Genomic DNA, 15,090 nt, shown 5'->3' with positions numbered 1-15,090 from the left:
GGGCAGAAATGGCAGCTGGGACAGGCTGCTCTTGTTACTCCTGATTATCCCAGGGTTAACATAGGAGAGAATTAGGAAGGAATCATTAAACTATAGAATTTACTTTGTTTATATGCTCATTAAGTAGCAGAATATTCTATATCATCCTGCCCCTGGTTTAGCCAGGACTAGCTGGTTCACACTGTCCATTTCTGAATGGCATAAAAAATTACTTTCCATAGTTCAATCAGGGAAGAGCAAGAAAATACAGAACTACACACACACACAACTGAAAAAAAAAGACTCTCAAAAAGCTGATTAGTAGGGAAAGGACAAAAAACTGGAGTTGTTTAATCTAGAAGAGGACATAAATAAAAAGGAATGGGCTGTCGGCATGCCAATATGTGAAAGCTGCTTCCCCTCTAAGGAGGCTGCTGATTGTGGCTTGGCTTAATATACCACAAGGGAGAAGAGGATTAGATCCTTGGAACAAAGTCCTTCTAGCTCAAAAAATACCTGAACGCTGGAACAGACCAAATGGGGAAGGTTTGGGACAGCATTCCAAGGAGATTTTCACAAATAAGGTTAGGCAAACATCCATCAGTCTCTGATGGATGTTTTTGAGGATACTTAATCCTGTGAAGGGAACATCTCATCTCCTGGGGTGCTGCCCAGCTCTGAGTTTTGATGATGCCTAAGAGAAAGGCAATAGATCTCCTTCTCTGAAGACTTTCAAAACCCGCCTGGGTTCCTGGGCAACTTGCCCTCGGTGAACCTGCTTTGGCAGGGGGGGTTGCATCAGATGAGCTCCAGAGGTCCTTTCCAACCTTCACCATGTGGGATTCTGTGGTTCTGAGACGCAGTAGAAAAAGGGACTGAGAGCAGGCAGGATCAGCACAAACTTCAGGACCTCTTGAAACTAGAGCAGGGTAGACATAGGCTGAACGTTAGGAGGAAGTTCTTCACAGTGAGAGTAGTGAAACACTGGACCAGGTTCCCAGGGATGTGGTTAAGGCCCCATCCCTGGAGACATTGAAGGTCAGACTTGATGGGGCCCTGAGCAACCTGATCTAGTTGGAGACATCCCTGGTGACTGCAGGGGGCTGGACAAGATGATCTTTGAGGGTTCCTTCCAACCCAATGCCTCCTGTGATTCTGCTGGGGGTGGGGGGCTGGAGAAGCCCCAAGGCACCACATGGGACAAGCAAAGCATGAGGAGCTGGACAGAAACCTGCAGCCTCTGCAGAGAGCATCCAGCTTGCACTGCATGGCTCTTAAGGAAATTGATGCATCTAGGTCATTTGCACTTATTTTTCTAAATATGATCTTTTTTTACCCTACAGCTTCTCTGGTTTCCTTTTCTTTCCCTGGCTGAGGTTAATTAAGCTCTTCTGAGTAACGCTCTGCAGTCTGTTCACGTAATATGTACTAAGGAAGAGATGGAGCCAAAAAAAGTCCCACTTGACGGGAGCACAAAACCAAGTTTTGACATGTTACGTAAACCCACCACAGCTCTGCTCTCTGCCTTTGCTTTGTTGCAGCTTTACAGCTGAAGTGCTTGTGCCTGAGGTAGTGGTTGCACTCAAGGGGATGTGCTTTCCTCTTTGACCTCCTCAGGTTGTCTTCTCCTGCTCATCCTGACTTAAACATCCCCATTTTACTGTCCCCTCTCTGGAGAGGTGACTTTAGCTGTGCTTGAAAGAAAGAAAGAAAAAAACACCTCTCTTTGGTGACGACCACTAAGTGTACCCAGGTGGCCAGGAAGGCCACCAGCATCCAATTTCTTCCCCCAAAAGGGTTGTCAAGCCCTGGAGCAGGCTGCCCAGAGAGGCTGTGAATCCTCCTTCTCTGGAGACTTTTAAGACCCATCTGGCTGTGTTCTTTTGTGACCTGCCCTAGGTGATCCTGCTTTGGCAGGGGGACTGGACACGATGATCTCTGGAGGTCCCTTCCAACCCCCTACCATTCTATGATGCAATGGCCTGGTAAATGCCCCAGGCTCCTGTTAGCTTTGCATGGAGCCAGCTTCATGCATTTCAGAAACTACTCCTATTGACTTCTTACTGGGAGGGGTGGGGTGTGCAAGGATGGGTGGGGAGGTCTCCAGTGAGGGCTATGTGCCCTATGAGGAGAGGCTGAAAGCCCTGGGGCTTTTTAGTCTGGAGAGGACTAAGAGGGGATTTAATAAATGTTTATAAATATCTGGGGGCTGGGGGTTGATAGGGAGGGGACAGGCTCTGCTCAGCTGCACCCTGTGACAGGACAAGGGGCAATGAATATAAACAGCACAGGAGGTTCCACCTCAGCATGAGGAACTTCTTCACTGTGAGGGTCACAGAGCACTGTAACAGGTTCCCCAGAAAGGTTGTGGAGTCTCCTTCTCTGGAGACTTTCAAGATCCATCTGGATGTGTTCCTGTGTGACCTGTGCTGGATTCTATGGTCCTGCTCTGGCAGGGGAGTTGGACTTGATGATCTCTGGAGGTCCCTTCCAACTCCCTACATCCTATGATCCTATGATTTTAGGGCAGCCTATTTTTCCCAGGCGCTGTGGATTACTCTGTGCTAGGTCACACTCCACTTCTCCTGAGTAAAACAGATCATCTGTAAAATACAAGTGGAGAAAGAGCCATTTCCAGCCATGACTCATTGGATCCCTCCTATGAGCTGACAGCACACAAGATGCACCCAGAACAACCTCTAACAAGTTTCTCATTGCAGATGTAGGTTATTGGTTCTCCTGGTTCTCAAACTCCTGCATGGCAAAGGAGTTTCAAAATTACTTGGGAAGGTATCCTTCACTCCCTATCAGGTGTTCTGACCCCAGCTCCTGAGGCTGGCAGGGACTGGCCATGAGCCTTTGGGTATAAAGCAATTCCTCCCCCACTCCTTCCCCATCTCTGTAATGGGATAACAACATTTGCTTATTTTAAAGTGCAACTGGGAGCTGTAAATAAGTAATCACTGAAAGACTCATTGAAAGCCTTTGATGGTGGATCTTTAGCAGCTCAAAGCCTTGGAAAGAGCTTCACATTACACAGGCTTTGGGATTTGGAAGCTGGCAAGAGAAGGGAGGCAGAGAGAAGGCTCTGCAGGTGACAGCCAGCACTGTGCAGATCCCTCTGTCCCTGCTGTGAGGCCTGAGGGACATGAAATCAGACTCGTTTGAGTGGGAAGGGACCTTTAAAGCTCATCTAGTCAAACCCCCCTGCAGTCAGCAGAGACCTCTGCAACTAGAGCAGGTTGCTCAGAGCCACAACCAACCTGACCTGCAGTGGTTCCAGGGATGGGGCAGCTACCACCTCTCTGGGCAACCTGGCCCAGGCTCTCACCACCCTCAGTGTCAAACATTTCTTCCTTCTCTCCAGTCTAAGTCTCCTTCTTTTAGTTTAAACCATCACCCCTTGTCCTATCACAACAGAGTGGCTCTTCGGCTCAGGATCATCTGTCCCCACCACAGCTTTACAGATCATCCCAGTGAAGATCTTCTGAGATACTTTACTCTTGCACTAAGCATGGATGACTACAGGGCAAAGAAATAGAAAGGTTTTCTCCTCTCACTCCTCCCTACCTGAAATCATAGAACCATGGAATGGTTTGGGTGGGAAGGGATCTTTAAAGACCATCTGGTCCAACTTCCCTGCAGTCAGCAGGGATATCTGGAACTTAGAGCCAGGTTACTGAGATCACGGCTTGAAGTGTGTTGCAGTGAAGCAACAATCCTTAGCAGCAGTTGTGAGGCTGCAAGACCAAGAGCATTACACTAAGAACAGAGAGATAAAGCAGTAGATGATGGAGAGTGAATAGTTGATACTGAAACTGGCACAAGATCAAACTAGGGTCCACAACAGCTGCACAGCCCACAATGTGGAACAGGAAGAGGTCTAGGAAAGGCTGAGTTGTCCTCTGTGCTATGATGTGTGTCTCGGCCCCCTCTCTGATGGCTTCTCATTGACCTGGGCAGTGAGTGCAGAGCAGAAGGGATGAAGCAGATGGAAGGAGCAGTTTTCCCATGTAGTCCCAAAATTTGTCCTGATTTTCCTGCCTGCCTGCTCTGTCTCCACTCTGCCCAGCCTGCCGTGAGCAGTGAGAGCGTGGCATGCTGCCCTGTCTCTGGGTATCTTCACTCAGGAGGGCTTCCAGTGGCTTTGGGTTTCAAAAAAAAAAGAAAAAGATGGAGAGCCTACACTTTTTAAATCTCATTTACCTTAAAGCAACCCTCTGCAGCCCAGCCTGCTTTTCAGGAACATGAAGCAGAGAGCTTTCCCCAGCATCAGGTCTTTACACATCACCCTGCTGTGGGTTGCATTTGGAGATGGGACAGTTTTGCACCACTCCCAGAGTCTTCAAAAGTGAGCCTCTCTGCTGTCCAAATGAGACTCAATGAACTCTTCTGAATGTTTTTGTCCTACATATTCTTGATACAGACTGAGAGCATGGTGGGGGACCTCTGGAGATCATCCAGTACAACCCCCCTGCTAAAGCAGGGGCCACCCACAGCAGCTTGCCCAGGATCACAATGTCCAGGCAGGTTTGGAATCTTTCCAGAGAAGACCTCACAACCCCTCTGGGCAGCCTGCTTCAGGGCTCTAGAACCTTAACAACAAAGAAGTTTCTTCTCCTGTTGAGGTGAAACTTCCTGGGTTCCAGTTTGTGCTTATTGCCTCTTATTCTGTCACTAAGCACCACTGAGAAGAGCCTGGCCCCATCCTCTTGCCTACCACAGGCAAGAGCATTGCTGAGCATCGAGAAAATCCCCTCTTACGCTGCTCTCCTCCAGGTCTCTCAGCCTTTCCTCCTCACAGAGAGACTCCAGGCCCCTCAGCATCTTTGTAGCCTCAGCTGGACTCTCTCTAGGCCAGTCCTCATCCCTGTCTCTCTTCAAGTGGGGAGCCCAGAGCAGGATGCAATACTCCAGGTCTAGCCTCACCATGGCAGAGCAGAGAGGAAGAAGAACCTCAACACTCTTCTTCCACACACCCCAGGAGACCATTGGCCTCTTGTCTGTGAGGGCACACTGCTGGCTCATGATGAACATGTTGTCCACCAGTGCTCCCACAAAATAAAGACAGACATCAGAAAACCAATCCCAGCCTTGCTATGTTTTTGGGCACCTGTGAGTGGAAGCTTTGCTCCCACATCTTTGGACACCACCATTTGGGCAGGGCCAGCATTCAGAGGGCACAGAAGTTGCACCCTGAAAGCGTGATGAGGAATGGGTGGAACTGAAAACAAGGGGATGAAGCATCACCTCCACAAGACAACCTCGGCCATTCTTCCTACCACAAACTTCCTGGGATGGGTCAAACCCTTTGGAATTTCCCCAGGGGCTGCCCTGGGAAGGAGGGAGGTGAAATCCCTGTGCTGCTGGTTTATGTAACTCCTCCTTGCAGAAGGACAGCTGTACTGGGGAGGTCGGCAGATTCCTGCCAAATTATTCAGCACTGTCTGTCTCCTGAGCTTGGAAAGAGACTGCAGTGTGGGATCTGAGTGGGGGAGGACTGGAGCTGAAAGCATTTCTGTGGAACTGCTATTTTTGTTCCATGTGTTTAGTGGAACATCAGTGGCATTCTGATGCTTTGGTTCCACCTCAAGCCCAGCCACACTGGCTGCAGAGCAGCGAGCTGAGGGCAACTGCATTCCCCACAAACCACTAAGAGGAGGAGATGGGAAAGCCTTCTGCAGGCACATCACTCAGCTATTCTGGGCTCTCCAGTTTGCTCCCAGGGGCTTTACACTGGGCTGCTGAGAGGCCAGAGCAGCAGGAGGGTTAGATTTCCATCTCTGGGCCAAATTTACAGCCCCTGCAATTACAGGAGTGATAAATTAGGCACAGGGTGCATTGTACAGCATCTTGTATAGCTGCATGGCTAGATGAGTAGGCTGAACCTGTTCCTCATCCAGAAAAGGAAACCCAGACTGTGCAGGGCTCTAAATTCAGCCCTTTCTGGATTTTACCATTGAATTAGCAACTAACAACCAAAATCTTTCTCCTGCCCCTGTCCAGCTGACCTTGATGTTTTTCTCCCTACAACTCCAGCTCTTCCCTTTCTGCAAAGAGGCAGCTCCTGCCTCCCTGAGCCAGCAGATCATCAGCAAGTTGCTGAGTCCAGACAGTGCAGCCCCTCAGAACTGTTGGGGTTGGGAAAGACCTTTGAAATCATCAAGTCCAGCCACTCACCAGAGCTCACAATCTCACCACCACTGCTAAGCCACTGCCACTAAACCATATCCCTCAGCACATCAACACATCTTTTAAACACCTCCAGGGATGGTGACTCCACCACTACTCTGGAGCAGTCTGTACCTCAGTGCCTGAGAACCCTTTCTGTGAAGAAATCTTTCCCAATATTCAACCTGAACCTCCCTTGGCCCAACTTGAGGCCATTTCACCTTGACCTGTCACTTGTTTCATGCAAGAAGAACCCAACCCCCACCCCCCTCCAGCCTCCTTTGAGGGAGCTATAAAGGGCAATGAGATCTCTCCTCAGCCTCCTCTTCTCCAGACTGAGCCACCCCAGTTCCCTCAGGGGCTCCTCATAACAATTGTTACTCTTCTTTGGACACTCTCCAGCACCTCAATCTCCTTTTTGTAGTAAGGGCCCCAAAGCTGAACCCTGGATTCAAGGTGTGGCCTCACTAGTGCTGAGTAGAAGGGGACAATCACATCCCTAGACCACGCTGTTCTTGATACAAGCCAGGATGCCATTGACCTTCTTGCTGGCTCATATTTGATTGGCCCTAGGTCCCTCTCTGTCAAGCAGCTCTCCAGACCAAGCAACACAAATTCTGCTGCAAAACCAAGCCCAGGGCAGTAACCAGCAGATGCACATCGTTGCCAAGGGGTCACCAAGCAAATGCAGATCTGTAGAGTCACCTGCAAATGTTTTCTTGCCTCGAATAGGCCAGTCTGAAAGCCCAAGTCCTTTTTCATATATGTTTTTAATATATAACCTGCTGGAATTCATCCTTCATGTTCAGCTATCTGCTAAGACAAGGACACAGATAGCAGGGCAAGAAGTAAAACTTCCTTGCCATGCTCCACTATCTGGACCTACAGAAACCTCATCTGCAGGTCACTGTCTGATCAGCTGGGAGTGAAGGTGGGCCTCCATCAGCTGGGCTCTGGAAACACTGGTCTCCAAAAACTTCATTTAGTGCTTTGCTTCTGGGGCTGTGAGCAAGGCAGGGTGTTTACTTTGGTGGCCTTCGTGCTCATCCTGTGCTAGCTCACCAGCTGAAAGAGCAGAATGCCACCCAGCCCCTCCCAAGCTGCTGTCTGCAGACAGCAAAACACAGCCTGACCCATTTCCCCACCCTGCTGCAGGCTGGAGCCAGCCCTGGCCCAAACCATGGCATCTCATGGGGAAATCTGTGTTTCTGGGAGGAAAAGAGAAGGGGTGGGAGGTGCTGCAGAAGTCACACAGTGTTCCTCGTGGGTCAAAACCCCTCTGGAAGTAGTAAGAATTGCCCCAGTGCTGGTCTGTGTGTTTGCAAACAAGATTTGCAGCTGGCCCTGGGAGACCTCTTTTAGCCTGCCATAAAACCAGGGCTGCTGTGTCGATGCAAAGATAACCTCTATGTTTTTAACAGAACCAGACCTTCTTATACTAAAAGGGCTCAGAAATGTCTCTTTTATCTTCCCCTTTGGAAAGCTGAACCATGCTGGAGTCTGACAGGATTATTTTCTTTACTCCAGCTGCTAGAGCACAGCTATTTCTGGCTGACTCTACTGCTATTAAACTGGTCTCATTTTCCTTCTCCTCCAACCTGCTCTGGGAGCTCAAGGGAAGACAACAGCAGCAATAACCCATGAGCTGGAGCTTGCATCTCCCCTTGATTACAAGAGACACCTAAAAAGCACAAATTAAAATGTGTTTCATGAAGTCACTGAGGAAGTGGGGAAATAGCCTCAAGCTGAGCCAGGGGAGGATTAGATGGCATATTAGGGAAAATTGGAATGAGCTGCCCAGAGATGTGGCGGAGTCACCATCCCTGGAGGTGTTTAAAAACCTGTGTAGGTCTGGCACTTTGAGACATGGTTTAGTGGCCATGGTGGTGTTGGGTCAGTGATCACAGATGCATAGAATTATAGATGATCATAGACTTACAGAATGCATTGGGTTGGAAGTGATCTTTAAATGTCGTTTAGTCCAAACCCCATGCAGTCAGCAGGGACATCTGCAACTAGAGCAGGCTACTCAGAGCCCCACCAAGCCTGACTTTGAATGTTTCCAGGGATGGGGCCTCCATCACCTCCCTGGGCAACCTGTTCCAGTGCTCACCACTCTCAGAATAAATAACTTCTTCCTAATGCCCAATTCTAACCTACTCTACTCAAGTTTAAAGCCTTTGCCACTCATCCTATCACTAGGAGCCCTTGCAAAAAGTGCCCCCCTGGGTTTCCTGGAGCCTCCTTCAGGTACTAGAAGGCTGCTGTAATGTCTCCATGGAGTCTTCTTTTCCCCAAGCTGAAGAACTTTGAGGTCTTTTCCAACCTTAATGACTCTATGATCTTTCTGTGCTGTCAGCAAACATGAAGCACAGAGCCCCACCAAGGTGTGCTCAACTACTGGCAAAAGAAAACCACAAACTGGTGCAGTGACTCTGTTAACCCTTTTAAGCCACAGCACTCTGGAGCTCACTGGGGAACTCCAAACCATTACCCAGCACAGAAAGATGAAGATCCTCATCTGTTATGTGCTGAGCACCTCGAGCATCCCCCAAGGGATGTTAAGGATTACAATAAGTTAAAGCATCTCTGTGTTGAAGCCTCTCAGCTTGAGGGTGATAAGAAAAGGAGGCCCTGTGCCTTTAACATCTTTTAATGCTACCATCATCAAGGGTTGACTTAATTGCATGGTAATTAGGGTTAGCAGACTGGAATATGTATTCCTTATTCCTGATTATAGGCATATGGTAAATCAGAGTGAGGCCAGGGCTTGCTTCCTACACAGCTTATTCCCTTCTTCTTTTCCAAAGGCATTTTTGCATTTGGGTAACCAACCAACAGTCTCTCCTGAAGAAAGCCCCACTTTATCCTCCACACTGCAAAGCTTCAACTTCTGGATCAGGAAATACTGGCAGAAAATCCATTAGGAGAGTTTGCCATTAATCCAGAGTCATAGTGCTAGGACCAGAGGCAATGGCTTTGAGCTGGAAGAGGGGAGATTTAGACTGGAGATTAGCAAGAAGTTCTTTACACTGAGGGTGGTGAGACAGTGGAACAGGTTGCCCAGGGAGGTTGTGGATGCCCCCTCCCAGGAGATGTTCATGGCCAGGTCAGATGAGACCTTGAGCAACCTGCTTTAGTGGGAGATGTCCCCACCCAAGGCAGGGGGGTTGGAACTAGATGATCAGTAAGGTCCCTTCCAACCCAAACCATGCTGTGATTCTATAGAAGTTATTAAGCTTTGCAAAGAAAACCCAAATCAGTAGCTCTCCCAGTGTCCCTTTTATCAACAGCTGGAAACATCCAAACTAACTCCATGCTCCCACTCTGACACAGGTTGTGAGGATGTTCTGCAGAACCACACCCACTGGCAGGATTGTGTTCACTTTATTGATCACTGAAGTGGCTGACCTGACCATTTCATCTGGCTAAACCTCTCACTTCCTACCAGAATTCAGTGCTGACACCAGGAAGTGACCAGTGCTGTTTGTGAGGGCAAAATCTAAGCCCAAGATTTCTTCCTAAAGCTCAGAAAGCTTTTTGTTTGTGAGAAGCTTCCCACGCAAGTTGCTTGGCAAGATGTGTGCCAGGAACAAAAGCTGCCTGATGCAGCATCAGCTTCTCCACCTGCTGCTACTGCTCTTCTTCATGCAGCCCTTGTAAATCTCAGTGCAAGATTCCTGCTTGGAAGAAAGTCTGGAAGCAGAATGCTGCTGAAATGTTTGTGGTAGAAGAAAAACAAAAAGGCTTTTACATTTGCAGACACTGCAGGAATTCCTGCACCATCCTCCTGGCCCTAGTGTGCACCCATGGGGCTCAGCAAATGCCACCAACACCTCACCTTAGCCTATGGTTCCAGCCAGTTCTGCCACAGAGCAATTATTCCATCCTCTAGTGAGCAGCAATCTGACAGCTTCTGCAGTGAGCCCATTGTGCAACAAGTTTTGCAGATCATGCTGTTCAAAGAGAATGGCAGAGAACACCAACAACCAAAACCACCCCAGAGCTTTGATACCAAACTGTCTCTGCTCTGTCAGAAACTCCTGCATCGGTATCTGGCACACCGCAGGATTCATACAGGGGATTCAAGAGCACAGAGCTGCAGCAGCTGCCAACATCTCCCAGGGAGACAACAGGTAATGAAGGTGAGGATGATGTGCAGGTAACTGCAGTGAAGATCTGGAGGAGTGGCAGACCTTAGCTGAGATATATGCTTGTCTTCTAGAGCCTCATAGAATGACAGGGGTTGGAAGGGACCTCTAAGATCCCCTAGCCCAATGCTGTCATCAAACTGAAGTATCTGTGACACATTCAGATAAGGAATTGGGTTCTGTTCCTTCTCCTCTCTTAAAAATGTCTTCTGACTAATAAGGAGGTAAAACTCAACCATCATAACTCAAAATTAAATCTAGTCTCCAGTAGGCTGTGCCATGGTTAAGGATGCACTGCAGCTACTAATTGATTGTATCTGAAGAAAGCCCACATCAAGCTCACTGACTAAACAAAGCCCAGCAGGCTGTCCGTGGATTTTCTCATTGCCCACCTTTGCACTAAGAGGGGTGCTAATCAATCTGCTGCTTTGGAAACATCTGAAGAACTTCTTGTACAAGAAGCCAGAGGAGCTGGCAGTCCTGGACCAGTCTGAAACCTGAGACCTTCTGGAAACTTCCAACTATCCCTTCTGGACTCAGGTCAAACTCCAAATCCCTGAGGGTTTATTGAAGTGGGACATGAAAGCACATTGCAAGCTCACTGTCAAGCACTTTAATTCCCATGACTGGCACCAGGCTGTGCTGCAGATGACCCCAGGACATGCTGCTCTGCCCACTTCTGGCCAGGCTGAGCTGAAGCAGCAGCACCCCTGCAGATCTGCTATCTCCTCCCCGCTCTTGGGCTTGTGTAGGTCATATTTCATATCCCTCAGAGAGTAATTCTAAAGCATGGGGTAAGAAAGACTGGCACCAGATTCCCACACCATGATATAAATGGTGCTTCACTTGGAAAGCCCCAGGATACAGCACTCTGGCTCTGAGCAGAGGTTCTCCTGCCAGATGGTTGCCTGTTGGGATCAGTAACAGCAAGGCCTGACACAAGGGTCAAGACATCACAGGCTATAAATCATTCAGATTCTTTTTATGTGGGATCCCAAAATGTGAGCTAACGCTCCTCTGCATTCCATGCTCAGGCAATCTTCCTTAGTCATGTTCAAGGAAAACATTATCAAGGTGGGAGAGTCCAGCTGTAACCCCTTCTCCTACCCCAACTGCAGACTGATGCTGCAGAAAGAGATGCTAAAGGAGAACCTATAAAGACCAGGCTGCCCAGGGGAGATGTGGAGTCTCCTCTGGAGAGCTTCCAAACCCACCTGGACATTGTGATCCTGGGCAAGCTGCTCAGTAGCTCTGACATGCACACACCCACCACAAAATGCCTTTAGAACACATCAGGGAAGAGGACAGTGCCTCACCAGTGCTGTTTGCATGCTGATGGAACCTTCTGAGCTTCCAGAAGTCTGCTATAAATTGCTGAACACTCTCTGCTCATATTGATGCCCATGGAAATCCTAGCTCTGGTTTTCCTGGGAGTTAAGGGGACACCTGATACCTCTTTGGACAATACCCAATGCAAGCCAAACTGAATGCTGCCTGATGAACCAGAAGTTCAGGGTCATAATCAAAGTACAGGAGGTTAAAGGAGCTAGGATTGTTTAGCCTGAAGAAGGGAAGGCTGAGAGGAGACCTAATTGCTTTCTACAGCTCTCTGAAAAGAGGCTGGAGTGAGGCTGGTGTTGCCCTTATTTCCCAAGTAACTAATGACAGGACAAGACTAAATGGCCTCAGGCTGTGCCAGGGGAGGTTTAGGATGGATATAAGGAAAAATTTCTTTCCTGCAAGAGTGGTCAGGCACTGGAACAAGCTGCCCAGGGAGGTGGTGGAATCACCGTCCTCAGAGGTGTTCACAGAACAAATAGATGTGGCACTTTGGGACATGGTCTAGTGGTTATGGGGCTGCTGGGTAGAAGGTTGGACTTGATGATCTTAGAGGTCTTTTCCAATCTTAATGATAATGATTCTAAGATTGAAAACCAAACCCAGCTGTGTACTTCCAGACTCATGTTGGCAGTTCCCTGAACATCTGCCTTTGTTATTGTTGCTCTGTGGTTATTTTTCCTTTGGCAGAGCTGGGGAAGAAGTAAAAGGCACAGCAACAAGGAGGGAAAAAATAAGCACAGGCATTCCAGAAGGCAGAATTTCAGTCAACCATGACTCAGGAGAAGAAAGTGCCACCCACTGAACAACAGAGACCACAGCTTGGTGTACAGCGGGCAGTGATGCCAGTGTGAGTCAGGAGCCACCCACATCCTCACCCACACTGCTTCCTGAGGCACAGGGCACTCCTGGGGGACTGCCACGCAGCCTGGGGCTTGTTCAACCTCTCCTGAGCACATGAGATGTGACAGGAACACATCCCTGGTGGCTTTGTCCAGAGTTGTCTGCAGGTTGCCCTTGATCCCACCTGAAGCAGGTCCAGGGGACACCCTCTGCACAGCGAGCTGCAGAGAAAATGTCACTGAGTCCCTGTCTGTTAGAAGGCAGAGCCACCAAGGACTTCACTTGGAACAGTTGTGATGGCAATGAGCTGGGATCACCTCAGTGGGATGACAGCCACACAGCTCTGCTGCTGCTACTGAACACAGCTGCTCCAAAACACAGTTCACCTGCTGCTATTAATACTACATCATGTTGGCTACAGTGTGCAGAGACCTTGGTGTGGCCATGGAGACCTTTGTGTGGCCATGGAGACCTTTATGTGGCCTTTCAGGACTTCAAGGGACTGATCAGAAAGATGGGGACAGACTTTGAGCAGGGCCTGTGACAGGACAAAGGGTGATGGTTTAAACTAAAAGAGGGAGATTCAAACTAGACAGAAGGAAGAAATGTTTGACACTGAGCATGGTGAGACCCTGGCCCAGGCTGCCCAGAGAGGTGGCAGATGCCCCATCCATGGAACCACTGCAGGTCAGGTTGGTTGTGGCTCTGCTCTAGTTGCAGATGTCCCTGCTGACTGCAGGAGGGTGACCTTTAAAGGTCCCTTCCCACCCAAACCATTTCATGACTCTTCACTACCTTTCTCTACCTCGTGATGGGTTCCATAGCAGAGATACTGTTCCATAAAATCCAGCACAGCACCTAGGTGAGGATGGGCCTTAAAATGCACTTCACCAAGTGACAGCACATACACCCTGCCACAGACCAGACTGTGCCTGACACTTCTTGGAGAGACAGTGACCATCATCTGAATGCAGCAATTGAGTTGTCTGCCCAAGCACCAGCCTTCACGGCTCACACCAAAATTCCAGGGCTACCGAGTCCCAGCCCATAAAGCACAGCCAAACCCCAACAGTAGAAGTGAGGCAGTGAGCCAAACAAGGGGCAGTGAGGAAAAGGCACGACATGAACAAGAGAGGTTGGATTTGCTGTGACATACAAATCCCTCTGTCATGGTGTACTCACCACTCTGGAATTCAGTATCTCAAGGATGTGGATCGCCCTTCCTCAGTGCTCTCCACGTCCTCTTCTGCACATGTTGCGAACAGCCACATGCCCTACAAACCACTTTGGACTGGCAAGCCTGTCCGCAGCACGTCCTTAGCTGTGCTGCTTTCTCCCTGGATGTCCTTACCTTCTTGCAGAGAACCATCTGGTGATCAAAGAGAAAGAAAACACGCTGCTGGTTCCGTCCATAAGGCTGGTAAATCCAGGACATCTCTCCCGTGTAGATCAGCTCTGAGCTGCGGTCCAAGATGTCATCTCCCTAGAGGGCACAGAGAATGAGGCCAAGCGAGTCACAGAATCATACAACAGTAGGGGTTGGAAGGGACCTCTGGAGATCACCCAGTCCCATTCCCCTGCTAAGGCAGATATGCCTAGATCAGGTTGCCCAGGATCACAATGTCCAGGTGGGTTTGGAAGCTCTCCAGAGGAGACTCTGGGCAGCCTGCTCCAGGGCTCCTGCACCCTCACAGCAAACAAGTTTCTCCTGAAGTTCGAGTGAAACCTTCTGTGTTCTAGTGTGTACATGTTGCCCCTTGTCCTATCACTGGGCAGCTCTGAAAAAGGACAGCCCAATCTTCACAACCTCCACCCTTTAGCTCTTGCTGAGCACTGACAAGATCCCCTCTGAGGCTGCTCTTCTCCAGACTCAACGACCCCAGGGCTCTCAGCCTTTCCTCCTCACACAGATGCTCCAGGCCCCCCAGCATCTTCCTAGCCTCCACTGGAATCTCTCCAGCAATTCCTGTCTCCCTTGAACTGGGGAATCCAGAATGGGATCCAATACTCCAGATGTGGTCTCACCAGGGCAAAGTAGAGGAGGGAGAATCTTCCTTGACCTGCTGGCCCCACTTTTCTTCATGCACTCCAGAATACCACTAGCCTTCTTGGCCACAAGGGCACACTACTGGCTCATGGTGAACTTCTTGTCCACTAGCACTCCCATGTCCTTCTCCATGGAGCTGCTTTCCAGCAGGCCAGCCCTTCACCTGTACTGGTTCTTCCCCAGGTGTAGGACACTGCAGTTACTCCTGTTGAACTTCAGGAGGTTCCCCTTTGCCCAGCTTTCCAGTCTGGGCAGGTCTCCACTGCTCCCAGCCAGGGCAAAGGGATGGGGACAAGCAACAATTAAACTATACATTGCCCCTTCTGCAGCTCTCAAAGCCACTCCATCTCAGACCAGAAATTGGAGATAAGGAATAAATCTGGAGGAAGAGAAATGAAGGAATGAAGTGCAGACATGAAGCATGGTCACTGGGCTTCACTTTGCAATGAGTGAAGAGTTGCTCCATGTACTGTCCCTGTTCTCCATTCTCCAGGCATCCCCAGACCCTGGATCTTGCTGCAGGTACTGGTGGCATCCTCAAGCCTCTTCCTCCTACCCATG

The 15,090-nt window shown here is 49.3% G+C and overlaps 1 protein-coding gene across 7 annotated transcripts in view; it reads right to left on the bottom strand.

Annotated features, from left to right (window-relative positions):
* The window catches only part of ARHGEF9 (Cdc42 guanine nucleotide exchange factor 9), a 239,128-nt gene that overhangs the window by 22,403 nt on the left and 201,635 nt on the right, over positions 1-15,090 (bottom strand). For all 7 annotated transcript variants that reach the window (XM_068151950.1, XM_068151951.1, XM_068151952.1 and 4 more), the window contains one exon: positions 13,834-13,965. In XM_068151950.1, coding sequence (XP_068008051.1) covers positions 13,834-13,965 — 132 coding nt within the window. The remainder of the gene's footprint in view (positions 1-13,833; positions 13,966-15,090) is intronic.

This window comes from Melanerpes formicivorus, unplaced genomic scaffold, assembly GCF_026170545.1.
Source record: "Melanerpes formicivorus ecotype bairdi unplaced genomic scaffold, bMelFor1.0.p_v2 SCAF_22, whole genome shotgun sequence".
Classification (NCBI taxonomy): Eukaryota; Metazoa; Chordata; class Aves; order Piciformes; family Picidae; genus Melanerpes; species Melanerpes formicivorus.
The sequence above is the reverse complement of the archived record's forward strand: the minus strand, read 5'-3'. Positions and strand labels throughout refer to the sequence as shown.